At 46.1% G+C, this 26,881-nt stretch overlaps 1 protein-coding gene and 1 long non-coding RNA gene across 7 annotated transcripts in view; one reads left to right on the forward strand and one right to left on the reverse strand.

The window, feature by feature from the left end:
- Positions 1-1,197: 1,197 nt before the first annotated feature.
- Positions 1,198-26,881, forward strand: part of Ildr2 (immunoglobulin like domain containing receptor 2) — a 61,604-nt gene continuing 35,920 nt past the window's right edge. For 5 of the 6 annotated variants that reach the window (XM_076547920.1, XM_076547923.1, XM_076547922.1 and 2 more), the window contains exons 1-3: positions 1,198-1,388; positions 17,575-17,907; positions 18,688-18,807. In XM_076547920.1, the coding sequence (XP_076404035.1) occupies positions 1,343-1,388; positions 17,575-17,907; positions 18,688-18,807 (499 nt within the window). In that variant the 5' untranslated portion in view covers positions 1,198-1,342. Of the gene's footprint in view, positions 1,389-3,499; positions 3,607-17,574; positions 17,908-18,687; positions 18,808-26,881 lie in introns of those variants that run through there. The other variant, XM_042258518.2, reaches the window with a different exon arrangement.
- Positions 22,224-25,104, reverse strand: LOC121821335 (uncharacterized). The gene is made up of 2 exons (XR_006062088.2): positions 25,019-25,104; positions 22,224-22,398 (listed from the first exon to the last, which is right to left on the reverse strand). It is a non-coding gene; the product is annotated as an uncharacterized LOC121821335 (long non-coding RNA).

Below are 26,881 nucleotides of genomic sequence, written 5' to 3' on the forward strand. Positions count from 1 at the left end.
TATTACCTCTGCTTTCACATACATCCGTTCTTAGGGTGAGGGTTTTTAATTCAGGAGTTTGGGGCTGTGTTAGGTCCTTCAGCGCGCTTTCTCACTACCTCTAGCCAGAATGTGGGTGCCTGCTTCTTTACCACCAACAACCCTGAACTTGGTCCCAAGTCTTGCCCCATTTTTCAAGTGCAGACATCTCTTTTATTGTGGTCTGCAGTCCTACCCCAGGGCTAACTTGCTCCTTCCTTTGTCCACCAGGCCCTTTCCCTTTATTCTCCCAAGATGACACTGGCCCCATTTTTACAATGAATATGCATTATGCCTCTGATAGTCTGGCCTTCTTCATCTCCTGGACCCACGACGAGGCTCCTCAAGGACAGGAAGGCTATACTATTACTCAAATCCTGTAGCCTTAGTTCCTAGCACCTAGTAGAACCTTAATATATATTTGTTAACCCAAGCACGCATTTCTCAACATATTGTGCGACTCCTTTCCAATAGACAGGAGATAACACCATTTAAAAAGTAGGCATACATGTAAATGTGCTCTGCAAACGGCAAAGGTATTGGTATAGGCCATTTCAATCTCGTTTTTATTTATTTTTCTATTAAAAAGGCCTTAAACCACACCATGTTTTAGAAAAATGTTGTATAGTGGGTTTGTCCCACTGTGGATTCCAATTTGACTGAGGCCTCTTGGTTCTTTGAACCAGATACACCGGCCACAGCACAGCAAAAACAAACAAACAAACAACACATTGTTCTGCCTTACAGGCGTTGATAGTCAGCTCCATGAGAAGTTATCCCAAGTCCTTGCTGCCTCTCTGTCCCTGCCACCCACTTCAGGTGCAAACTGCCTCTAGCATCCGGAGACTGCGGAGTGGCGTGGGCAGAGCGCGGAGGGCAGCCCCTGCCGCATGGTCCGCCCTCCGGGGTGGACTTCGCCGCTGGGCTCTGACCTCCCGGCCCCCGAGAGGCGGCACGTGACCGAGAAACTTTGGCGGGCGGTGGCCCGGGCGGCGGCGCGGCGGCCGAGCTCCCCCGCGCGGCGAGCTCTGCTGCGGGGAGGCGCTCGCCCCGCGCCGCGCTGCCTGTGCGTGCGGGAACGGCCCCCGCAGCCCGAGCGGACTCTGGAGCCGGCGGCAGCGCGCGTCTCGCAGGCGGCGGCGTCCAGCGCCCGGGCCCGGGCTGCGCGGCCAGCCCCGAGGGCTGCGGCGCCAGGGACGCGCGGGGCCCGCGCTCCGCCGCCGCCGCCGCCGCCGCCTGCTGCCGCCGCGAGGTCATCCGGATCCTCGGGTGCCAGCCGCTGCCCACTTTTCCCACTCCGGATCTGCATGGGAAGTTGGGGAAGATGGACAGGGTCGTGTTGGGGTGGACCGCTGTCTTCTGGTTAACAGGTAAGAGTCGCTTGGAATACTTTGATATGTATTCCCACAGTGGTGGTGTTCCACCTTCATTTTCCTCCTTTCTGACCGTGTTAAAGCTGCTGCTGGTGCTGCTGGTGGTGGTGGTGGTGTGTGTGTGTGTGTGTGTGTGTGTGTGTGTGTGTGTGTGTGTGTGTGTGTGTGTGTGTGTGTGTGGTTGGTTGGTTGGGGAGGAGGCAGGGAAAAAGCCCGATTGCAAAGCGGCTGGATGGAGATGCAGGTGTTAGACTCACCAGCGCTATGAGGGTGTTCTTAAGATGTACATTTCCGCTTCACACAATGGTTTTTCCTCTCTCTTCCCCCGAGTTTGTTAGGCTGTGAGTCCTGGGCAATGCCTGGGGAAAGCTTTGAAGGGGTTGATTCATGAAGGGGACTCGTTTTCTAGAGGTTCTAGAGGCGGGGGCAGGAGAGTGTTCACCAGCTACTTCTCTATAGAGAAGGAGGGAGACCCCCGGGGCATTCTCTGTGGCTACGGGGGTTTGGGAACGTGAAAACAGGCTTGATTGGTCCTGGAATTTAAGGCCTGACAAGTCTCACTGGAACCATTTGGAGAAGATAATAGATCAACTCCCCTCCCCCCCAGTAAGGTTAATTTGAATGGCGGGTCAGAGGCACTGAACTTCGGTGGTGCCTCTGGTGCATCCCTTCCCCCTCTTGTGAACTTTCTTCCCATCTTCTGGTGCTAGGAGAGGCCCTTGTTTGTAACACTTTGTCCCATGTGGCGATTCTGGGTTAAGGAACAAGGTGGCCCTGAGGTGGCCACCTCAGAGAGATTCACAGAGCAGCCCTGCTGAAGGATCGATGGGGCAGAGCCAGGAGGATTTCCAAGGCTTGGGGTGGGTCAGAGGCAACCAAAGAGATAGAGTCAAGGAAACACAATAAGGTGTCAAAAGGTCTTTCGGACAGGATGGGGGCAGTGGTGGGCAGAAGAGAAGAGAGCAAATAGCAGCAAGAAGGAAAAAGTTTGTATCCTGCAGGGCACCCACTAGATCGTGGGCATGGGGGTGGGGGGCACAGGACTCAAGACGCTAGGAAAATGGGAACCAGCTTAAAACACCCAAAGCAAATCACTGAACCGGGAGAAAATACATTGAAGGAGGAAGAAAGGCAAATGTCCCTATCTTCTCTAGCTTCAGAATGAAATTATCAATGGCCAGGGTTCTTTCCCTGTTGCAAATGATAGGCCTTAACACTGTTCTTGCCCCCAGCTGGGGTGAGGTGGTGGTTGGTGGGGGGGGGGCACCCTCAGCAGTTAGCCTCTTATCTTGGCTGCTCTGAGTTCATCCTTCCCACATTATTCAGATATGAATCATCTAATTCCAGGGTTTGGCTGATCCATGCTTCTCCCTCCTCTGGCCTCCCAGCGCGTTCCACCGCCACCCTCACAAATTCTAACTCTTCTTTGGAGCGTCTCTGTTGCTCAGCTGCCATCTTCAAGGGGCACTTAGGTCTGCAGCCCGTGGCATCAGGCTTTTCTGAAGTCAGCCAGGCGTCTTAGGAGGGGTCCATGAGTCAGAGGTGCTTTTCTGGACCCTACCCCCCGACTGGGTCTGCCCAAGAGAAGTACTCTGGGGACTCACAGAGAGTGGGAGAAGAACATATGGTCTCTCTAGATGGCTAAGAGTTTCTTCTGAAATGGAATCCTATTAGTGGAGGGACCACAGGAACTCTGGTTCAGCACCCCCGGTTTACAGAAATAGACGGACAGGGAAACAATATGTGCATTTGTGGCTGGGGCTAAAGGTCGGTCCTCCCTGACCCTAGCCAATCTTATTTGCACCAGCTCCTCCTGCTTCGTGGGTTTCTTGTGGGAGGCTCCGTTGCTTTATTTTTGTTTGGAGGGGGGTGCCACATTGTCTGTGCCTCCTGCCACCCGCACCTGGAGAGCTGTCTGTGCCTGGAAACAGGCAACAGGTTACTTACCAGGGTGTCTCGGCTGTCAGATGGCAGGGGCGATCTGTACATGAGGCTGGTTCCTGTGGTGCCACAGACGACCCCCTGACCACCCCCATCCCCACCCCCGTTCCCTGTTGTCAGAGGTGCTGATGGACAAGGCGCCTCTCAGCCCCCCTCCCCCCCAAAGTAGGAGAGGCTAACAATGGCTGCCAGAGAGGGGACCTGAGGAGAGGGGAGCAGTGAAGGATGAGAGAGATTTAGACTCATTCCTCACACAGGAACCATACGAGGAAAGGTAAGAAATTCCGGTCCAGCCCAATCAATGAATTCTCTCTTGAGACATGGTTAAAAAGGGAGAGAGAAGAGTGGGGGGGGGGGCGGGAAAGCAGATTAAAAATGAGACAGAGAGCCAAGAACAAACCACATTCATCCTCTCCCGCCCTCCCCTCCCCCCTGCTCTCCCCACCGGTCTACTCCCCTGCCTCGCTGTGAGGCAGGCTGAGCAATTTCCAATCAACACTTGGGTTCTTTTCCTCAGGCTGTAACGGCTCCTTCCTTGTCTTTCACTGCTAAGATTCCGTACTTCTTCCTGCTACATATTTAGCCTCATGATTTCTCATTGTACTGTGTGCTGCTTCCTGCAGTAGACTGGCTTTGTTGTTGTTGTTGTTGTTTTGAACAAAACAAAATGCTTACCAGCTGCTATTTTAGCAACAGGTGCCATCTAGCAACGAGACTTGAAGGAGGGCCCGTTCAGTCTTTGCCCCCCCCCATAACCGGTGACTTTTTTTTTTCTTCCCTGGCAGCAGAGGCTGTGAGAAATGCCATGGTGATTCAACTCTGAGAGTCCACTCCATGACTCCATGAACTAGCTGTAGATTTTCCCGGGGACTCTTGAGTGTCTCTGTGAGGGAACTATACGCTCCGTCAGCATGTCTGTTGGCACTCTTTCGTTCACTCAACCCATTCTGAAGGCACGTCCTTGATCCCTGTGGTGTCTAAGTGTGATGATAAGTGCTGAGAATAAAGCCCCCAAAGGGACAGTTCTTACCCTCAGAGAAGGGTCAACCTAGTTGGTGATTCCAACAAGCACTCAGGTAATGTGTTAGGATGCTTGGCAGTTCTCTAAGAGCTACCTGGATGCTATGGCACAGGGGATAGGCATACTCAATCCAAACCAGGGGATTCCAACCCAAACTGACTCGGAACTGAAGTTCCTAAAGAGGTGATGGCCGAATCAAGGACCCCCCCCCCATGCAGTCAGTGAGTTCTTGGCTTGTCCTGGGATTAATAATACGATGAGTAAGATACAGCCTCTGCCTTCAACGAGTCCAGTCTGGAGGCAGAGACACCGACTGTACAGCTGTGGACAGCAGTACTAGCACTGTGTAGAAGCAGGAAGAGAAACCTGCCCTGAGCATTGTGAGGTACCTCAGAAAACCTCCTGACCCAGCCTGGAGGAGACAGGGAGGTCCTGGCATGGCTATTCCCCGGGCCACGTTGCTATTTGATGACCATGGAAGGATAGTGGGCATGGAGACTTAAGAGTGTTTTTAATCCTGGGAAAGGAAGACCTTCTTTCAGAGATTGCTGGTACCTCAACTTCCATCATCCCTTTCACGTCCTGTGTAGCTCCTACGCTCTTTCCCTTCCTTCTATGTTCTTCCACAGAAGCAACATTGTTTATATCAAACTTTGTTCACTACTTTATCATAGCTGTTCCCACACTCGCCATCCCCCAGCCTGGATGCCTCTCGCTGGATTAGAAGAAGGTGGCTGTGTTTGTACTCTTATCACTGCCTACAGTTCAGATACATAAATCTGCTGATTTGCAAAGATTCAAGTCTTAGTACTACTTGTGTCATTGGAAGCTCTGTGCCACTGTGCGCGAGGAGCTTTATTCCAAGTACTTAATGCTTGATCCGATGTTAGCTGTCTTAGTACTGGAACTTGGTGGGTAAAAAAGCTCCCTGACCTGGGAGTTGCAGGTTGAGTTCAAGGACTAGCTCTTCCACAAATAGCTGTATAGCCCTGGGCAGGTTTATATCTTGATCTTACAGTCTGTTAGACGAGGTGATTCCTGGGGTTTCTTTTGGCTGTGTGATTCTGAGTCTGAACTCTTTCTCCATTTAATTTTGATGAGCTGGATATCAAAGCTCAAGAGTGACCTGTCTATTCATCCTTTTATAATTCACCCAGTGAAGGAAACCGAGGCAATCTCCTCTTTTTTCAGTGATTAGAATGAAAACCACCAGCTAGGAAGGGAGATCTGTTGTTTAGATTCTCAGAACAAATGGATTAGCATTAAGTTTTTGGAAGACAGGTTTGGGTGGTCACCGTGGGGACTGGTAGAGCAAGGCAAATACATTGGACTAGGTGGGCTGAATCCTGCTACAGCCAGCATGGCCCTGGACTATCCCTTCATTTTCCAGGACCTGTCTGTCTTTCACTCCTTTGGGCATTTATTCTTCTTCTGCTTTCATCAGAAATATACAGACAAGTAATGGCTTGTGGTGGTTGTTCTTATTTCGTGCTGTGATGTTTTTGTCTGTGTTCAGTGACTTTCATATGCATTATCTCAGTGATCCTTGTACTCAAGAAGACCAAGGCTCAGAGGAAATAAAGGACGTATCTGTCCGTGGAGTTTTATTTATTGAAAAATGCATGAGCTACAGTGTGTCACCACTTTAGCATAAATTGGCTGATTCAAGTGCCAGAGTCCAAGGGAACCATTCTATTTTGGCTAAGGTGGATCAAACTATAACTCTCGACTTAAGTGAATATACATGACTATTGTGGCACCTTGGGTATTGAGCCTTAGAGTTTATGGAATTCAGGAAAATAGTGGAGGGGAAAGTGAGAAAGATTGGTTGTTGGTTTTCCCTAAATCAAGTCTTGAGATGTGGGGGTGGGGATGGGGAATTCGCTGGAAAGGCAGAGGCTGTGTCCCCGGGGACAGAAGACACTGCTGAGCATTTGGGACTGGGCGTTGGTGCTGTACACCCAGGAGCCATGCAAGATGGGGCCGTGCTATGTGTGGGTCTCCAATCCTGGTGCCTGGGATAGGTTTTTGGCTCTCTGAAAATGAAAGAAAGCGTTTTGGATGACTGGAGTTCTTTATGGGCCAAGAAACAAGAGAGAACTCAGAAGAGCACGCTACTTCCTCTGTTCTCCTTCCGTGTCTGGAGCTCCCAGGAAGCTGTGTTCTGGCTTAGGAGCAGGGCCTTCACATTATTACTCCTTCTGTACTGGGGCTTCCAAGGGGCTGATACCGAGGCAGAAGCAGGTCAGAGGCAGCTCGCTCTCTCTGTCCCTCTCTGTCTCTCTGTCTCTCTCTCTGTTTCTCTGTCTCTCTCTGTGTCTCTGTCTCTGTCTCTGTCTCTCTCTCTCTCTCTGTCTCTCTCTCTCTCTCTCTCTCTCTCTCTCTCTCTCTGTGTTTAGGGGTGGGGTTAGCACTAACTGACTTGGATTCGAATGCCAGATTAGCATTTTATCTTATTTCCATTGGCTTTGACGTAGAAAGCTAACTCATCTCACAATGCTAGTCAGATAACTAAAATTAAACCATGTAAAAACTCTCAGAGCAGTGTTTGGCCCACAGTCATAACTCAGTCCTTCTCCCGAACCCACCTAGGTATTTCATTAGCATTTTGACCCAACGTCGAGAAGTAAATCTCAGTAGCTCACTGTAGTTGATATTTATTTCTTAATCATGTCACAGGGAAGCTGCAGTCAGCTGTGAGTCGCTGGCTGCTGGCTAGACTTGGCGGACTTGACTCAGTACTAGTTGTCTTCCAATCCCCAGTATGAAGGGACAGACACTGACTGATTATTTTGTTCTCACAGTGGAGGGCAAATGCTTGGGGCATTGGGTGGGAGTATAAAGGCAGTGTGTAGAGCCCGCCAAACCACACAAGTGCCTTCAAAACCTTGACTTAGGCATGTCTTCCGACTTACCTGCTCATATTACACTGGGCAAAGGAAATTCTGTGGCTCAGTGCGTGGTCTGGGGAATTTGAACTGTACCCTTGCTGGTAGAGCACAAATGCAAGGTTGGCGAGGGAGCAAGCAGTGCAGTCTATCCAAGGAACTAAGTCATCTACCAACCGTGATGTTGTTACTGTGTAGCAGACTCTTTCGAAACCTGCAGAATGGAACTGTTGTTAGCAAAAAGCCCCAGATGACTAAAACGGGAATTCTCAGGCAATGAGATGTGATTCTGCGGGGTATGGTGATCGCAGTAAGAGCAGGGAGCAGCTTCCAGAGACAGTGATTCTTGAGGAAGTCCTGGAGAACAAGTAGGAGTTTAGAAGGGAAGGGGTGCTGTGGGGGAGAAATAAATGTGCAGAGGGAACAGGCTATGGAAAGGCTGAGAGTCAAGGGAGCACATGATATTTTGTGAAAACTAAAAATATTTATCTGTGGTTGAAGCATTTAGTGCTGCAGGAACAAACAGAAGAGAAGCCCCTTTGTCCTCCAGAAGGCTAGAGGGACTCTTGAAAAAGGACTCAGAGGCGGGAGAGTGCCATGATCAAATGTGCATTTTAGAAAGAACATTTGGGCTCAAGGTGGGGAATAGATTAGATGTGGGTAAAAAACCTTGTAGGAGAAGGTGTGATGGGACCTGAACCGACATGGTACAGTGAGCTGAGAGACAGACATGGACAGACTGACAGGATGGTGGAAATAGGATTAGCTGGATGTGGAGGTTGATGGGGGAGGAATGTTAGAGATGCCTCCAGATTTCTATCTGGGAATTTCTAGGGATACCATCTATGGACATGAATTAATATGAAAGGGGAAACACATAAAGGAGGGGCATGGAAATCTCTCCATCTCTTTCCCCTAATTATATTATAGCCTAGGCTGCTATGATTAAGGTACCCTAAAACATTAGCTACTTTATGCAATGCTGGGACAAAATACCTGATAAAAGTAACTTCAGGTCAAGAGTATGTTTGGCTCACAGTTCAAGGCTACAGTCTACCATAGCAGGGGAGTCATGGTGGCAGGAGCAGGAGACACTGATACATTGTATTTGTAGTCTGAAGCAGAGGGAAAGAAATGCTTGGGCTCCGCCATTTCTGCTTTTGATGTAGTCTTGGACTCCAGCCCATGGCATGATACAGTCTACATTTAGGTCTGGTCTTCCCACCTCACTTAACCTCATCTCAATAATTCCCTCCAGACATGCCCAGAGTCTTGCCTTCTCAGTTATTTTATGTCCTATAAAGTTGATGATCTTAACTATTACACATAATGACTAATACAAAATACTTTATTTCTCTCTCATTACAATTTGAATCTGTGGGGCTAGGGCTACCATTTCCAACATGTAGCTCCTAGCTATAGGCTTTTCTCAATATGAGGAACAAGGAAAGTAGAGTTGAAGGCAAACAGGTTGCTGGCAGAGAGATGACCTAGAAGCTATACACCTTACTTCTCACTTCTTAAACCTAGTTACATGGTCACAGCTAGCTGCAAGAGAGTCCAGGAAATGTGTAGTTCTTGGTGGTTTGTCTGGCCAAATGAAAACCTGGAATGTTCTGTTACTAAAAAGGAGGAAGTGGATGTGTCTCCCTCTTTAACAGAGTGAGTGTGAATATGCTTATGTAACACTAAAATAGTGTGTGTTTGGGCCTGGAGTTCAGGGGAGATCTAGACAGGAAATACAAATAACATGTTGACAAAGATTGATAGGAACTTTCTTTTTTTTCTTTTTTTCTTTTTTTGGTTTTTTGGAGACAGAGTTTCTCTGTGTAGCTTTGCGCCTTTCCTGGAACTCACTCTGTAGCCCAGACTGGCCTCGAACTCACAAAGATCCACCTGCCTCTGCCTCCTGAGTGCTGGGATTAAAGGCGTGCGTCACCACCGCCCAGCTGGAACTTTCTTATATGTTCCCTGCCCTTTCTAAATGCCTGACGTCTGACCCATCTGAAAGAACCAGGATGGTTTCTAAGGTTTCTCTGCACTGCAGGATAAAGACTGATCCCTTTCAGTACTGCTTTGGTCCCGTTGAAACAGCACTTAAGCCAAGTAGACATCACCCATAGTTCATTTCAGATCTGTGGATGATGAAACAAATCAGATAGAAAGGAGATACATGTCTGTTTTTTTATCTACACGGTGGTGGCACAGTGAGAAAGCATGGCCCAGCTGGAGATATAGGAAGTATGCTTAATGAGTGGCGGGCTCTGTGTGCACAGGCATCAGAGCTATTGGCAGCAATGATAACTAGGCCATGAACAACACCCCCCACCCCCCCACCCCCCCGTGGCATTGAGCACAATCCTGTCTGAAATGGGGACATGGTGTTGACCTTTGAGATTCTTTTTTTTTTTTTTTTTTTTTTTGTTGTTGTTGTTGTTGTTTTTGTTTTTTTGTTTTTTTGAGACAGGGTTTCTCTGTGTAGCTTTGCGCCTTTCCTGGAACTCGCTTTGGAGACCAGGCTGGCCTCGAACTCACAGAGATCCACCTGGCTCTGCCTCCCAAGTGCTGGGATTAAAGGCATGCGCCACCACTGCCCGGCGACCTTTGAGATTCTTAGAAGGAAAACATACTAGAATGTTAGTATAAAAGAAAAAAAAATCTTCAAATGGTCTATCTGTTTACCCCATAACTAATATAGCTAAAGGATTCAGGTACTGAGGTAGCAAAGAAGAGACACGGATTCTAGCCAGTTTAAGCCGGGAAGAACTTTTTTGGAAAGAATCTGATTGACTTGGGGAGTGAATTGGGAAACTTAGAGAACAAAGCTCAGAAAACAGACAGGTACGAAGGTAATGCCTACTACTCTTAGTAAAGACTTTATTTTATTTTTTATCCTTAGTTGATCAAGAAGATGGTTTCTACTTCTAGAAGAAAACTATCAAGCTGCATTTTCTTTGTCTTTAAACTTTTAACCTACAGTTGGATATTGGGAAAATGCTTTCATCCTGGATACTCAGGGATGTACAGTCATTCTTTATTTGGCTGGACTATGGGGCTAACCCCACTGGAGATATGTGCATACCTTCTATTCATTGCCTACATTTAGAAAGCCTGCTCATCAATTGTCCCTCAAAAAATGTCTTGGGAGATTGAGACAACGTGTTTAAAATGTGAAACAAATGATAAATTTCTTAGGACAACCTGAGGGCAGGAGAAGGAAGATTTGAAATGCCATACTGAATAGAGACACACCTTAGCAGTCTGTGGGATACTCTAGGGAATGAGAAATTTGTCAAGTCTGCTTTGGAGACTTGAAGTTAAGTGATGGGTAAGCTTTGTACAAAGCTTCTAAAGATGCCTGTCTCCAAGGGTACTTCTCTGTGACTGTTAGCAGCAATTTTGCTTCTCTAAAATGGGGGTGTGCTTATGGAGCTGCCTCTCAAAGATGCTGGAGGAATAGCTAACAACAAGTGGGGAAAAGGAACTTGAAAAAAAATGAGGGTGCTAAAATAAGAACAGCTTTGCTTTAGAATCTGCTTTTGTTATTTCCATAAGAACACAGTTTGTCGTATATAAACTCCTTTTTTTCACACGAGAATCGGGGTAGGACCCTATTTTGCAGGCACTGTCTGTACTTGGAGCTGACTTTCCCTAGTCTGGAAATAAGCCAAGAGGGTAGCTGCTGTTCTGAGCTCTCACTACTCATGTCTACTTCCAGGCAGCTTCCTAGGTCTTGGCCGGAATCCATGCTCTGCGCTGAGGCCCACCTGCTAAGAAAGCTATTCATACTCACAGGTTCATGTGTGCATTCATCTGCACATTCACGCCACATGTTTTTAGGCTTCAGCTATATTCTATGGCTTTGCTATATGCTGGGGATATAGACTCAACTAAATTCTGGCCACTAACCTTGGGGACCTTAGAGTAATAATAGAAGCAAGGTTAGATGAAATGTACCAAGATCTGGGATTTTTTTCTTTTCTTGGTGTTTCTAGAGCTTAATGAAGTATTTTAAATACATTTGACAGGATTAAAATACTCATGGTTACCGGGCGGTGGTGGCGCACGCCTTTAATCCCAGCACTCAGGAGGCAGAGCCAGGAGGATCTCTGTGAGTTCGAGGCCAGCCTGGGCTACCAAGTGAGTTCCAGGAAAGGCGCAAAGCTACACAGAGAAACCCTGTCTCGAAAAACCAAAAAAAAAAAAAAGAATAGATAGTCTGAGAATGACGACTCTTTCCTCTGCAGATGTACTGCCTGTGAGCATTGATAGCCATGTGGTGCCTCCTTCAGCCTGTGTTCAACTTTTTAAGGGATTTTTGAACTTTGCAGGTGTGCTCTGTATCACACACACCATCCCCTGCTCCTCCTCCTTTGCCTTTTCCTTACTTTCCTCTGCCTCTCTTCAGTTTTCTGGAATATCTACCTTAGTTTGGAGGGTGGAACTGATTCTTTCTGTGCTGCTAAAATGATTAAGAAAACTTCAAAACTCAAGCTCCTTAAGTTGACACAAGTGCCTGATCTTTCCTACTGCTAGTGCCCAAGCTCAGAACATCAGGCTTCCCACTGTGTGCCAGAACCTGAGCTCAAAATGCCTGCCTTCCCACTGTGTGCCAGTGCCCAAGCTCAGAATGCCTGTCTTCCCACTGTGTGCCAGTGCCCAAGCTCAGAATACCTGTCTTCCCACTGTGTGCCAGTGCTTGTTCCCATGTTTGCCATACGTCCCTCAGTGCTTCTCTCTGGCTCCAGGAACACCTTTCAGCTATGTGTCCTTTCATTATAGACAAAGGATGAAAAATGTATAGCTGGAGTGTACATGGGACCAATCGTGGATAAGATCTGTCTTTAAGTTTTAGTGTGTGTGTGTGTGTGTGTGTGTGTGTGTGTGTGTGTGTGTGTGGGCACGCGTGCGTGCGTATGTGTGTGTGTGCGCGCGCGCGTGCACATACCACAGGTGTATGTGAGTGCCCCTAGAAGCCAGAAAACGGCATTGGATCTTCTGCAGTTGGAGTTATGGGTGGTTGTGAGCTGCTCAATGTAGGTATTGGAAACTGCGCTCAGGTCCTTTGGAAGAGCAGCAGGTGCTATTAATGGTTGAGCCATCTCTTGAGACCCGTGAATGAGATCTTATATCATACCAAGGCACTGAAATTTGGGGATTGTATCCTGGAGAGAATGAGGAATGAGTAATTTTCAAAGCAAGAAACTGGAATGTTTGATAATGAAACTCATAGGGATGATATAATGTGTTAAAAAAAAAAAAAAAGACCGCTCTAGAAAAAATGTTGAGTGTAGGTTGTGTTCCAAGTAGGGAGGCTGCTCGGGACACTGTTCTCATACACAGGTGGTCATGCTGCCTATGTGAAAGGATGGTTAAGAGCTGTGGAGCCAGTCAGCCCGGGCCTCAGCCTCACTGTCACCTGCTACCCTGATGTCGTAGACAGGGTACGCATATTCTTGGAGCGTCAGTTTTTCATATGTAAAACGAGTGTGATAATAACCCCTGCTTTATAGGCTTTTGGAAGAATTCATTAAAATGCTAGAAGAGAGGGATTTGACACATAGTGCCGCACAGCCATTACCTGGTAGGAGGAACTAGGGACCTGGTTATAGTAGGAATAGAGAAAATTCAAGTTTGAGAGATGTTTAGACTGAGTGACTAGCTGCATGAGGTCAAAGGCAGAGAACAAATCATCAAAGCTGAAGTTTTCACCTGGGGTGTATTAGTTACTTTTGCCTCACTGTGGCCACACTTCCCAACAACTCACAGTTTTGTAGGGTTTCAGTTCATCATGGAAGAGGATGCATGGTGGATAGTGCCATCATGGTTTCAGATGGGACTCAACTATGCATGATGGGACACAGGAAGAATACCCAAGCCTTTGGAGAAGGGGCTGCCATGGGGGTCTGGAAAAAGCAAAGGGAAGTTTTGGGCAGGGCAATTAGGGTGCAAACGAGCACACCAAAGTGGGAACAGTTTCTGTATGAGGCAAACATAGGATGAGAAGAAGAGATGCTGTCCAGTGGGCACAAGGAATCCTGTCTCTCACCCTAGACGTTAGGATTGGGGCCAGAAAAGCAGTTCTAGACCTTCATCTTCTTGTGAGGATGGATTCCTGATGAATGGGGCCAGAGCAGCCTTGGGAGTTGAATGGTACTCACCTTACCATTGGAAACCTACAAAGTGGAGACAGGAATTGTCATTTTTAGCTTTAAACTTTAACACTTACAGTCCTCAAAAGTCTAGTAAACTGCCACTCAGAACTCCTGGTCCTGTCCTCTCAAATGACCCAGCTCTGTCTTCAGTACAGGGTCCCATTGCACCTGTGTGCATCTATACCCATACAGTGTGTGCACACGTACACACACACACACACACACACACACACACACACACAACTCTCCATTCTGACTTCAAGGACATAGACTAGTGAAGTGATGAGCACAGCCAGACACTATCCCCGTGGAACTCCTAATGATATATTCCAGCATGCTTGTATATAATCCAGCTTCTGACCATTCTGCCTTTTTCACACTCAGCATCTCATACCTGGCTATCTGCACTTGCCTAGCTTGGGGACCACAGCTCCACAGAAGCCAATAGATACTTCTTGATAGTCACGGTAACAAAAGCCATGTGGGAGGCCACAGAGACTTCCTAGTGAGAACTTACTCAGGGTCAGAGAATCTGAACTTGCTTTACCCAGCAGAACTGTATAAGGAGATGATTTGGCTACGGGCATGTTTACCAGATGTTTGGAAGGGTCTACACTTGACTGTACAGTGTGCTTTGATCTTGCAAGGGGGAGGTCTTTTGCCTTTCCCATTGGCACATTATAAAAAGCCCTTTTCAATAAAGGACGAGGCTGTTGGGTATTGACCCAGGCCCTCCCAAAGCTATCCTGAGTTTCTGACTTTCTTCTTGTCGGCTAGGTCTCTCTTTCTATCATTTCTTAATTCCTCTCTCCTCTACCTAAGAACCCTTCAAAAGGTAGAAACAGGTCGGAGCTGGACTCCCACAGTCTCCCACAAAGCAGCAGTTGCTTCTTTTCAGTGCTTAATATATATCATCCGCTACCATCAGTATTTAGAAAAAAATGTCATTTAACCTTTAAACAACCCATAAGACTGTTACTATTATTATGGTTTTACTCATGAGAAATCTGAAGCTCATGAGTTGAGTAACTTGCCTAAGGCTACATAGCTGGATTCTAATTTAGGACTGATTCCCAAATCCAGGCCTTTAACCTCCATGCTGTAAAAAGGCAAATGTGTCCGAGAATGTAGTTCTTACTCTTTGGAGCATGAGTTTGTGTGTCTATCACGGAAGAAGCTGAGAACTGACTAACTTCTATTAATAATTGATCAAGAGGGTTCCATGGCTTGGCTCGCTCAAATGGCTGATCTCATTAACAGAGAGCAAAGCTGCTGAGGAGGTCATTCTCAGCAATCATCTAATGAACAAAACCCCAAACTTGACTCTTAAAAAAAAATATAAGAGTACCTAACATTTAAAACCTCAACAATGCTTTTATGGTGCACTCTTCCCCCTTGCTGATTTAATTACCCTAGAGAGGCTAAGGACTGTGATTTCCTCAAGCAGAGTCTCAGCAGGGTACAGAGCAGAGAACTGGCATGGTCAAGTGCATGGTGTATCCTGGCAATAGTGCCTGTGTGTCATCCAGACGCAGAGATTATTAATTGAATCCATGTCACCTCTCTGCTCCATTTATATCTCCTGGAAAACTGGAAGATGAATAAAGATTCGAAGTATTTCAGGGCCAAAGCTTGGTGCTGTGTAATTTAAGGAGTAACTGTAAAGTAATGTATGTTCCTATTGTAGCAACGTGAGTCAGGGAGAGTGAAATTAGCTACAGCAGCGTTTGGGGTGCGAGGTTGCAGCTGAGCTTCCAGATGGAATTGTTATTTACCCCTCGCTGGGGCTGGGCCACGTAATGTGGTCTACGCATGCGCAGACCCGATGATAGGAGATGGTCGTTGAGATGTGGTGGCATCGGAACAGGAAGCAAGGGCAAGGATGAAAATGGCGTGGGGGGTTGTCACGTGAGATCTACCTCTCAGGGAACCTCTGTTAAGTCTGTTCCTTGAAGGAGCCCCGTGAGATGTCATGTTCGTGTTGTGTCCCTGGGAGAAAGCATTATGATACTTACTGGGTAGGTGAGGAAAATGAATCTCAGATTGCTACCCAGATTTTAAGGCCTTGCTACTAGTATGTTGCCAGATGATATTCCAAGCCCTTCCTGTTTGGTGCCAACACTATTTTAATATACTATGCGATCTATGACTCACTTACTACTTCCCTCTGCAAAGCCCTCAAAATTCTCATACTAATAGTCATATATTTGCTCATCCAGTCCTTTATTTATTCATGGGTAGCCTCCAAGCGCATGGCTGGTCCAAAACACTCTCTTGTGTTCACTACCAAATTCCATGGAATGAAGAAATCATTTTCTCATAATGAGAATTAGGGCCTGTGTTTCTCACTGTGCCTCTCATGGAGGAGGGATACGGGTCTGGAAATCAGGAGACGTGAGTACATCTTTTTTTTTTTTTTTTTTTTTGGTTTTTCGAGACAGGGTTTCTCTGTGTACCTTTGCGCCTTTCCTGGATCTCACTCTGTAGACCAGGCTGGCCTCGAACTCACAAAGATCTGCCTGCCTCTGCTGGGATTAAAGGCGTGCGCCACCACCGCCCGGCTACATGAGTACATCTTACTCTTGTCAAGGCTGCTTCGGTAAGGAGGCCTGTGCCTAAGAAGTGTGTTTGAGCTATGAGGGTGAGTGCTGTGTACTGTAGACACAGAGGAAAAGGTTGTCACCAAAAAGCACCTTCCTCACCTGTCTCACTGCGGCAGTTCTAAGGCAAAACCTTCTGCCTCATGTTGGGTGCGGTGGTGCATGCTTTTAATCATAACACTTGAGAGACAGAGGCAGGTGGATCTCTGAGTTTGAGGCTGGCCTAGTCTACAGAGTGAGTTCCAAGGCAGCCAGGGCTACACAGAGAAATCCTGTCCCAAAAAGTCAAAACAAAAAACAAAACAAAACAAAAACAAAAAAAGAAAGAAAGAAAAGAAAAGAAACGCCTTCTGTTCCAAGCTACCTGAAGTCAACTTGGTGATTCTTGTATTCAGCCTGGAACCTTTTCCATATATCTTTATACTCTTTTTCTCTGCTTCTCATCACAATTCTCCCCCCGCCACTTTTTTTGCTTCTAACATGTTTCTAGGCTCAAAATTCTAGACTCTCCCATCACTTAGGGAGTTGTGTTCTCATTGCTTAGAATTTCTAGATTTTATTAGTGAGTTTGCACAGGCTCTTTGTCTCTCCAATTTCCTTGGTCTCTCATTCACTGTAATTATCCCTTCTCATCTTGTTTTCGTGTCTTTTCTGCTTTTGATTACTCTACTGCTTTGGATCTGAGATCTCCTTTTTGTGGAGAGACTGCCTTTCTCCTTTATTTCTTCCCCTTCGCTTGAGTCACCATCTGGAAGGGACGTCAATGGCTCTTGAAGTCATACTTCCTGATTTCATTGTTATTTATCAGGTATTTTCTCAGCACCCCTGGGCTTCCTAATCCAGGATGGCAAGACAATATACTATGCTTTCCTGAAAGGGCATGGAAAGAAATCCTCGCAGAATCGCTAACAATAACTGTGTACACAAGAATATGTTGCTGACATGAGGGAGGAAGGGACAAGCCAGTCAAAGGATGCCTTTTGAGAGGCCTTTGGATTCTGTTTTGAATGATGGAGAACAAATTTCCGAGGGAAGTGAAGCAAAGCCTTCCCGAAACAAGGATTATCATGTGCCAAGACCTGGAGATGTGGACTAACATGGCTCACATTAAGTTGTTGGTATTTGTGAGACTCGGTGCTCACACAGAGTTATGTCAAAGGGGTGAGGCTGGAGGCAAGAAGCTAGCTGATTGGTATTAGAATGTCTTACCAAGCGTGGTGGTTAGATGAGACCTAGAATAAATAACCTGGGATACAGCCTCTGGGCATGCCTGTGAGGGTTATCCGGTTTAGGTTGTGGTGGAAACACCTATTCCTTGTGGGTGGCATCATTCCCAGGGCTCGGAACCCGGACTGTGTAAAAAGAAGAACACAAGCTAAGCGCACACAGTCATCACTCGGTTTCGTGACTGTGGATGCGGTGTGACTGGCTGCCTCACGATCACCGTGGACGAGAACCTGAACCTGTGAGCCCAAATGAGGGCAGACCAAGGGTGTGCGGAGCGATGATGTGATCACGTGGTAAGGGGTGAGGCCCGTGACGCGGATACGGCTTGGACGTGTTCTTTCTGTTTTGCAGCCATGGTCGAAGGCCTGCAGGTCACAGTGCCCGACAAGAAGAAGGTGGCCATGCTCTTCCAGCCCACCGTTCTCCGCTGCCACTTCTCCACATCCTCCCATCAGCCTGCAGTGGTGCAGTGGAAGTTCAAGTCCTACTGCCAGGACCGCATGGGGGAATCCTTGGGCATGTCCTCTCCCAGGGCCCAAGCTCTCAGCAAGAGGAACCTGGAATGGGACCCCTACCTGGACTGTCTAGACAGCAGGAGGACCGTTCGAGTGGTAGCTTCAAAGCAGGGCTCGACCGTTACCCTGGGAGATTTCTACAGGGGCAGAGAGATCACCATAGTTCATGGTATTGGTGCCCTTGTTCTCGACCCAGGGAGTGGGAGGGAGGTCAGCCTTTCAGCTCCTCAAGGGTCTGATCTTGTGGGAGATGGGAGCATCAGGAGTCCCGGCGTGTTGCTCTGGATGACAGGGAGGGGAGTGTAGACGATAGAGTATGTCGGGAACACAGAAATAAGCCCCCGGGGTTGCCTTTCAGAGCCTGACCTCCAGTCTTAGAGATGGTTTTCAGGACTATTTGAAATGAGTTTTAGTGGAAGAACCTGAGGCAGACATTCTGTACCTGGACATTGTCCTTCCTGCCCTTTACTGGCCCTGAAAAGTGGACTTTCCTAAAGATGCCTTTTCCTGGGGAAGGGGTGTGTGCATACAAGTACAGAGCCAGGTAGAGGAATCAATTCCACCCTCTCTCCAGTTCCCTAAAGCTTTAGATAAGAAAATGTCACAAATCTCATGACCTATTCAATCATTAAATTATTTGAAGAAATCAATTTATTTCTAGGAACCCAGCCAGAATTATTTGGGAAATTACCCGATTCTTAGGCGCCATTGTAGGCCTAATTCAAAGCTATCAACTACTCCTGAAAGTGGACTGGAACTAGATCTATTTGTGGCTGTGCTCTGCTTCTCTTGCCTTGAGGATGCTAGTTTGTATTATTTTGTTCGAAATAAAGCGAGCATTTTTCCAACCACTCTCCAGGCAAAGCAACAGAATTGTGTAGATGTCCCAGAAGGGCGCTCTTGTCCCAGGCCCCATTGTTCAGTGCCTTTCTTCCTTTTGTGATAACAGATGCAGATCTTCAGATCGGAAAGCTCATGTGGGGAGACAGCGGACTCTATTACTGCATCATCACCACCCCGGATGACCTGGAAGGCAAGAATGAGGATTCCGTGGAACTGCTGGTGTTGGGTAAGTGGAAACCAGGGGCAACGTTTTCATCTTTAGCCTGCTTGCATTATGTCCCCTTCCTCCCTGCATGTATTTGCAGACGGCATGCATGGTCTTCATCTTTTGTGCACAGACAGGCCTGCTGTAGGGGGTTCTCTTCTGAGTGGTGCTGTTTTATCGAGTCTTGCTTCTGGAAGGCTATGACTCTTTCTGGAGCATTGTCAGAAATGTTTCTCATTTCCTCAACGCCCCTTTCTTTCCTACTTTCATCTTTAACCTTCTTTCCCCTTATCCTTTTCTTGTCTTTCTTATGTGGCAATTAATTGTTCAAGAAAATGCCAGAGGCCTTTGAAGTATGGTACAGCCTAAAGAGAGATCAGAACCCACTGGTGTGCAAGCACATCTGAAGACCCCGGGAGTCTTTTCACACTCAGTTGTCTCTACTTAAGATAATTAGGAGGCAAGATGGCTGTAAACGGGAGAGTCTAGTAATAAAATGCATCCCATAAGAAGAGCTATTTAGACCTGCGCTAGTTTACCTGGAGGGGGAAGCATCTGAGTTATTTTCAAGCAAATACATCTTATTAATATTAACTGCTTCATAACTGGAAACTCCTTACTCTGGCTACTTCTCCTCTTGTGAATTGGAGGAAAATGTTAGTGGGAAATGGTCTCCTTGAAAACTGAGTACATATTTTGTGTTTTATAAATGTTGGTTAGATCAAACAAACAAACAAACAAACAAACATAAAAGTTTAGATTAAACCAACACAGAAAACAAGAAAAAAACCTATATCAAGGGAGATATAGGTTTTTTAGGGGGAAAAATCATTGGTGATGTACCCTTTAAGCCAGGATTCAGAAGACATTGCGTTTTTATTTGTTTGTTTTTCTTGTAGCCTCTAAAAGTTAGCTGACACTAATTTGTGGGAACATGCAAGGATTCCTTGTTTGAAAGGGAAATAAAGCTTAAAACTGATTTTTACCCACTCACTGTGAGAAACTCAATACCCAAGGATAAAGTAGCATTTTCTATTTAGAATTGTTAGTTGTTTGTCATGACTTTGACAAAGCAATTGCTCTCATGTCTCAGTCTTACATTTTACAAACTGAACTGAGGTAATACTGGTCTTCCTTGTTAGAAGGTTGACTTAAACATAATCCTTAGGGCCAACTTATAAACTCTAACTGCTGTGGCTTGTAGGAAAGTGGAAATTAGAGGAGTGGAAGACTTACTATGTCAAGAACACGGCGAGGTAAGACTTGAGACCTGCAGTGGTTTTTTACATCAGACAGGATCTAAGAGATACATTGTTGCCTAATCTCAGGACTCCAACAGCCGAGTTTGTAGGAACAAGAAGTTAGTTTGAGCCCGCAGTTAGATAATTGTGAGCACAGCGATTTGACTGAGGCAGCCATCTGTGGAGAAGCAATTGTGTGTGTAGGAAAAGGAGGCCAGGTAAAAAAACCACTCGAGATAATTTGGTTCCGCTTCAGCAGATGTTGGGGGAAATGGATGGAGGGAAAGCTGTACCATCTGAGGATGAGCTCAAATACACGGTGGACATCCCTCTGGATTAAATCCAAGCTAACTGTGGGGTGAGGATGCCGATCTTGGGGCCAAAAGGGGTCAGCAGATGGTGAGAGAAAGGAAGGCTTGGACGACAGTGGTCACCAGTGATGGGAGGAGAGATGGGGAGCAGAAATTAGGACTGCCCTGAGGAGAACCCTGAATGAAAACGAGGAACAATGTCATCAGAGCTCTGCCTACAATCAGGGCTTCTACTCCGATGCGCCCGAGGGACACATGCCACTCTGTTCCTCTCCACACTAATTAGAAATGTCCAAACTGTGATAGTTTTGCCATGGACAATTTTGGGCAATATTACTTATGTTAATTATTTAAAGGAATTGGTTTCAATCTATGAAATTTTTTGAGTGCTTCAAAGTACTAAATGCAAAATCCTGAGTCTTTATCTTTGACAGCCCTTCATAAAAATTTTCAAAATACTGTCACGTTTAAAAAAAATTAGTTGTTTGGTTGTTATATTCTGCAAGCCACTTTGTTTGACGGTCTTTTTTTTTTCTGTGAGACCAGGAAAGCAACCTGATTTCTCGGTTCTCTGTTAAAGAATAGAGTCGCCTGGAAAGATTTCTGGGGTTCACAGTTTGCTAATTACAACAACATGAACTAATGGTTATTGAATTTTCTGTGAGGAATGGCTAGTGGGTTCCTTCTAGTAAAAAAAGCACTTGAAGACCCAAGGACTTGTTTTCAAATATTTGGAATGAAGTTTTGTACACGAGGCATTGGAACCTACTCTGTATGCCTGGCAGGTGGTTCATGAGTGGCAGGAGAGCAGAGCAGGGGTAGGAAATGGAGTTGGCCGAAGCACAGATGAAAGGTATGAGATTCTGAACCAGAACAGGAAATGGAGACACCCTAACAACAGTTCTGAGATCAAAGCAATCGATCTTGGGGCTGTATAGAAGGCCGTGAGAGAGATAAGCCAAACAGGATACAAGGATTTCTAACTAGGTGGGTAACCAGCCATCCCTTTAACTAAGAGTACATGGTGGGCACGCAGGTATAGAAGCAGAGGGACGAGTTTAGTTTTGGACATATAGAATTTAAGGAAGGCTCGAATGACAATGGTCACCAGTGACCATTGTCACCACAGGTCACTGACTCCTGTGGGACACCAACAGAGCTCTAGGGTCTATGTTTCATTAGGATATTTTTCATAGATTGAATCCAGTTTCTTTGAGTAAGTAACGTAAGTAGTGTTACCCAAAATTGTCCATGGTAAATTGCTCGCTGACAATTGCAAATGTAAGTCTGGAAATCAGAGGAAAGAGAAGACAGGGGACAGTGGGTTTAAGAATCATGACCAACAGACAGGCAGAGCCATGTGAGAGTAGATGAATCACCCTAGACACTGCTGTAAAATGAACAAGGCCAAGAATAGAGCCCTTGGTGGTGTGTGCTGGTTTTACCTAGTGAGAGCGGTAACACCGATACTGTATGTGTACTTGTCTTCGATTCCTCACAAAACTCAGAGTTCCTTGGTAGCACTGAATGAGGGGCTCTGCAGAGCCAAGGACCAATATCTCTCCATGTTTATATCAAGGAGGGCTCTACCCTAAAGACACTTTAAAATGACAAAGGGCAGGAGCTATAGATGGTTCTTACTTTGTGCCTCTTAAATGTTACTGAATACTGCATGTGTCTTTGTTGGCTTGACTGACACAATAGACATCTACAAGTGAGATGAGATGCTTTGACTTCATTGGTCACAGTCTTCATCTAGGTATTTAAGTAATTATTAGTGATGGATCCATCAGAAACTATGGTTCAAAGTACTGGTTCTGGTGAACTGAAGCAAAAAAAAAAATGCATTGGAAGATATCAAAATTGAAAAGAGAGCTAAAGAATATACCTTTTTGGGAAAGAATTTATTAGCTTTTATACAAACATCAGTGACTTTTCTGCCCAAAAGTTTATTTCCACATTTGCTGTAGTCAGATGAACAGTTCCTGTCCAAGTGGTGGCACGTGGTTCTAGGCTTCTCTTTTGTTTAGCTCTGCTGTGTTGGAGACTTTCGTTCCCAGCTAAAGGAGGAGTGGGGATAGGGGGTGAAAGTGAGAATGGATGAATGGTCATCTAGGGCTTTTTAGGATCTAGATCTGGTAGTGACATGGAGCACTTCTTTACTCATTTTGTAAACACCCCAGAGAAAAGTAACAGCGGTTAACATAGCACTTATTCTCAGCACTGTCAGAGATGCTCCAGGGCTCCTGGGTTTATGCTGCAGGAATTGTTGAAAAATATCTTTAGGGCTCCCTTGGTAGAGAAAAAGGAAAACCAAGCAAACAACTTAAATGTTATTTTCCATTCTTGTATTTTCCCAACAAAAAAACATTAGCCTTAAGAGAGAAAGCACGGTCCATTAGGTCAGTTGGCCACTGCGCGGGAGATCAGAGCTTCCTGGGGGTAGTGCCCCAATATAAAGAGAAGGAATACAGGAATACCTCCTCCGGCCTCACCTCCCCCTGGCCAAGTAGGTATCAGCCAAAGTGATGGCAGCATTGTGACCACCACTAATGTTACTATACACTGAAATTAACTCACAATGCTTTCCTGTAATACTTGTATGGGGTAGGAGAGCAGAAATTATTCCCTTCATTTTCCAAATTAAAGAAAATCAATGCCCTGCTTTTATGATTGCACACTACTTTTTAGAAAGTGTTGATGATTAGACCCATTGTCTTGATCTCTGACTTTATCTGCTTTCACAGTACCACAAATCCTATGTGTACTGAGACACTATGGATTAAGCTATGTACTAAAAACTGTGGTTGCTGCTAGGGGGGTGTAGGTCATGATTTCTACTTGCCCTGGGCTTGTTTCCTTGATTCTCTACATCTCTTCCTTAAACTGTATAACCATTGACCTAGGCCTTCACTTCAAAGGCACAGTTGCTCTGGTCTCCATTGAACACCTCCCTGCAGAGCATGACTCACCCTCTTCCCACCCCATACACCTGAACCTCCCTCCCTCCATGGCTATGGATGCTTCATTTAGCGGTTTCAGAAATACCCGAAGATGTGTGATTCATGGCAACCGGAGGACAACCACTGCTTCGACATTAAACAGGAAAACCATCCCAAACACCCTTTGCTGTCTTTTTGATGATTCAGAGGGTAAAGTCTTTCTGAAGTTGGAAAAGCACACAGTGTTTTGGTGCTTTGAGATGACAGAGACAGATACCTGAGAAATATTTAGACAGGGTGGATGATGGTAGGGCTGCACCAGCAGACAGTCCCTGAAGTTGGGGGTGTCCAGAAATAATCCACCTGAGGTTAGACATTGGTCTGGGATCGGTGGCAAGGATTGGCTGTTTATAACCTGGAACCGTGCCACTGTTTGGTTAGGAATGAAGTTCCCCGGGGCAGCTCCAGCTGGCAGGAAAAAGACTTCACCATTTCAGGAAGGCTCATGCAGGGAAGTTTTTATTTTAAAATCTAAAAGCAGCTCACCTTGTTCTTACTTCTTTCTATGGACAGTCTAAGGGCCTGACCTTTTCTTTCTGATGTCCCTGGTGGAGGCTTGTTGTTTAAAGGCCTTTAATTTTAAAAGGGGGGACAGAGCCTCTGTGGAAATGAGGCTGAGCGAACACTCCTGCCTCTAGCCTGGCATTAGAATAAGAGGTCATGAGCCAGAGGGTGCTTAGGTTCAAGCTAAGGGAGACATTCCTAATGGTAAATAACAGGCTTTTCAAATTATTATAATGAAATTATGGATGGTTTGGAGAAATCACAGAAACTCCTTCTCTGATGAGCTTTAACACATAGAACAAGTTTAATCCAGGTTGCCTAGATACAAGGATAAACAAAATGGCATTCCAGAGACCTTTCAATGATTTTTTTTTTCTACTCCATTTCAAAGACCCCAGATTTCAAAATTAATTCTCCATAGAAGACAATTCCTCCAATACCATTCAATGCTTTGTTTTTAATACTGTTTCTGTCTCAGGGAAAAAAATGATCATGCTTATTGATCATACTTTAAGCCAAACAGTAAAGTACAGAAAGAGAAATTATCCCTGAAAAGCCCACTCTTTTGAGCTGTCATGTTTTCCACAAGTATTTTGATTGCAAAGGATGGAGGCTCCAATGAACTTAGGTGCGTCTTTTTGTCTTAGGTACCAAGCAAACCCCAGGGGTATTCCCAGCTTTGATCAATGAGTCCTGGTGGCGGATCAGTGGGCCAAAGAGCTGGTCTTTCCTTGCCTCCACCTCCTGGTCTGCTCCGTCCTCAGCATCATTTTCAGGCAGGCTCTCTTCACATGAAGCAAAGAGGACCTGGACAGGCCCCTGCCCCCGTCTATCTCGGGAGGATAGAGCTCGTCTCTCTGCAGACTTCCTGCAAAGCCCTGTTGTTGAAGGGATACAGTCAACCCCCATTTGGGGCTGCAGAGGGAAAGAGAAGCAGTTTCCTAAAGGAAACCAGGCAGTTGTTTCCAAATGAAGACGAAAGGAATGCCAGGCAGGCAAAAACACACACTGTTAACATTTTGTGGAATTCATCATCAGTTTCTGCTTCTTTATGGGCCAAATGTAGTGCTAACTGAGGAGGCCAGAAATAGGTGTGCTCTCAGCAGGTCCTTGTGAGTAAGCACTAATTTGGGATTGATTTTTCCCCCCGATAAATACAATGCTGCAGAATTACCTTTGTTTTCTTGTCATGTTCCTATTATTTCTCCCATCTCCTCCTGTGACTTACCCAAGAGTACAGCATCTATTACCTAGACAAGTGGAGGAATGGGCGGGCATGGATTATTTTTTTTTTTAATTCAAGCTATTCACAGTTCTATGTCTGATATAAATAAACGTCTCTGTTCTGTTCACTGGTATTTTAAAAAGCCGTTACAAACTGAATAAGTAATCAATGAAATTTTGCGGGGCGGGGGACATCTCCCACGAGGTGACTCTAGGGATATTTAATGGAAGTATTTCCTAAGATTGTGAAGGAATGTCCTAGCACCCACCCCTGCATTCCTGCAGTTCCAGTTTGGACCCTGTCCCACATCCCAGTGATTTTAGTTCAGGCTGTTCAGAAAGGCTACTTGTTGCCAAGACTCCCCCTCCCCCTCCTCTCCCTCTTTGCCAGCCACAGCCTGGTGCTGCTAACCAAGGAGATTTGCCTATTAGAAGGGCCTCAGCTCCCAGAGTTCCCATGGCAACAGCCTCCTTGGAGGTCTTTGTTGCTTGCTAAAACTTTGATCTCAGAGAGTGGCTGCGGCTGTTTCTCTCTGGAAGATTTACAAACAGAGGAAGAAGGGCAAAAGAATTGGAGAAGAAGAAAGTTTACTCCTGGCAGAGGGAAGAGAAAAAAAAATGAATTACAGAGAGAGCCACACTCTGGCCATAAGTCTGGAGAGAACCTTTGGAACATCTTAGGGTCTGGGCGTGCCCACATTTCATTTGTAGATTTGATCATGTTTCGGTGTTTTGGACTCACCCCTAGCAAATATGGGAACATCCTACTTCAGCACACACCTGCACCTTCAGGATTCCAGGGGGGCTGAGACAACCCCACAGACTCCCATGAACAGAGGGACAGAAAATGAGGACTGGGTTTTTCTAGGCAATGCCCTGATCTCTCTCCTCCAACCTCTTTGGCCTAGCTCTGGCTGGCTCTGCCCTAAACTTACTTAGACAGCGCGGTTGTTCTTGTTTTTATAAGAAATGAGAAAATGTGTTGAAAGGATAGAGGAGAGAGAAGGGCCAGAGGAGTTCCTCAGGCATCAGGAGGAGTCCTGCCTCCCCTTAGTGACTGTAGCTGGGAGGGGAAGAGATATGATTCCTTCAGAGATGTGGGGCCAAGCCTTCCACGCTCTGAAAGGACTTCTCTTGGCTTCAAGAATTCATTGCCCAACTCCAGTCTTGCTCGTTGATAGACACCACAGAGCGGATCAGTATTGCTTCAATTATGACTTCTGTTTAAATGAGGCTAAAAATGTAATGAGTATTTTTAGTTGTATTGGGACCCCACACCAGGAAGATACAAAATACATAAATAGCCATCTTGTCCCTATTAAAATTCTGTGTCTTTTGTGAAGGTAAAAGTTACAGTTTGGCTGTGATGGAAGAACAGCATAAGAAAACCTTAAAGCTGTGCTTGGATAGTAAGCATCTAGGCCGCTGACTCACAGCAGAGGGGTGATTTGCCCTCTGGGGACCTTTGGATGTCTGGTTTTACTCGCCACACTCACCGGGAGTTATGAACCCGGTGAGTCGAGGCTGGGGAAGCTTTGGAACCTCCCTAATACAGGCCAAGTCACTCACACTGAAAAGCGCCAGTGGTGGTGAGTAAATTTCTCTTTGGATACAGGACATGGTCCAATGTGAAGAGCAGAGGCTTGGGGGCCAGACAGCCCTGGTGTGCTGATATGAACTCAGTTTCCCCATCTGTGGAAGTAGGAGAGGGGTCATAAAAGTTACCCCCAAGACCTATTGTTGTGACTAAAAACTCAGATGTTAGTTTCTCCTCCCACCCTGCCATCCTCTACATGTCCCACCATCCCTAATC

The sequence above is a fragment of the Peromyscus maniculatus genome, chromosome 11 (genome assembly GCF_049852395.1).
Source record: "Peromyscus maniculatus bairdii isolate BWxNUB_F1_BW_parent chromosome 11, HU_Pman_BW_mat_3.1, whole genome shotgun sequence".
Classification (NCBI taxonomy): domain Eukaryota; kingdom Metazoa; phylum Chordata; class Mammalia; order Rodentia; family Cricetidae; genus Peromyscus; species Peromyscus maniculatus.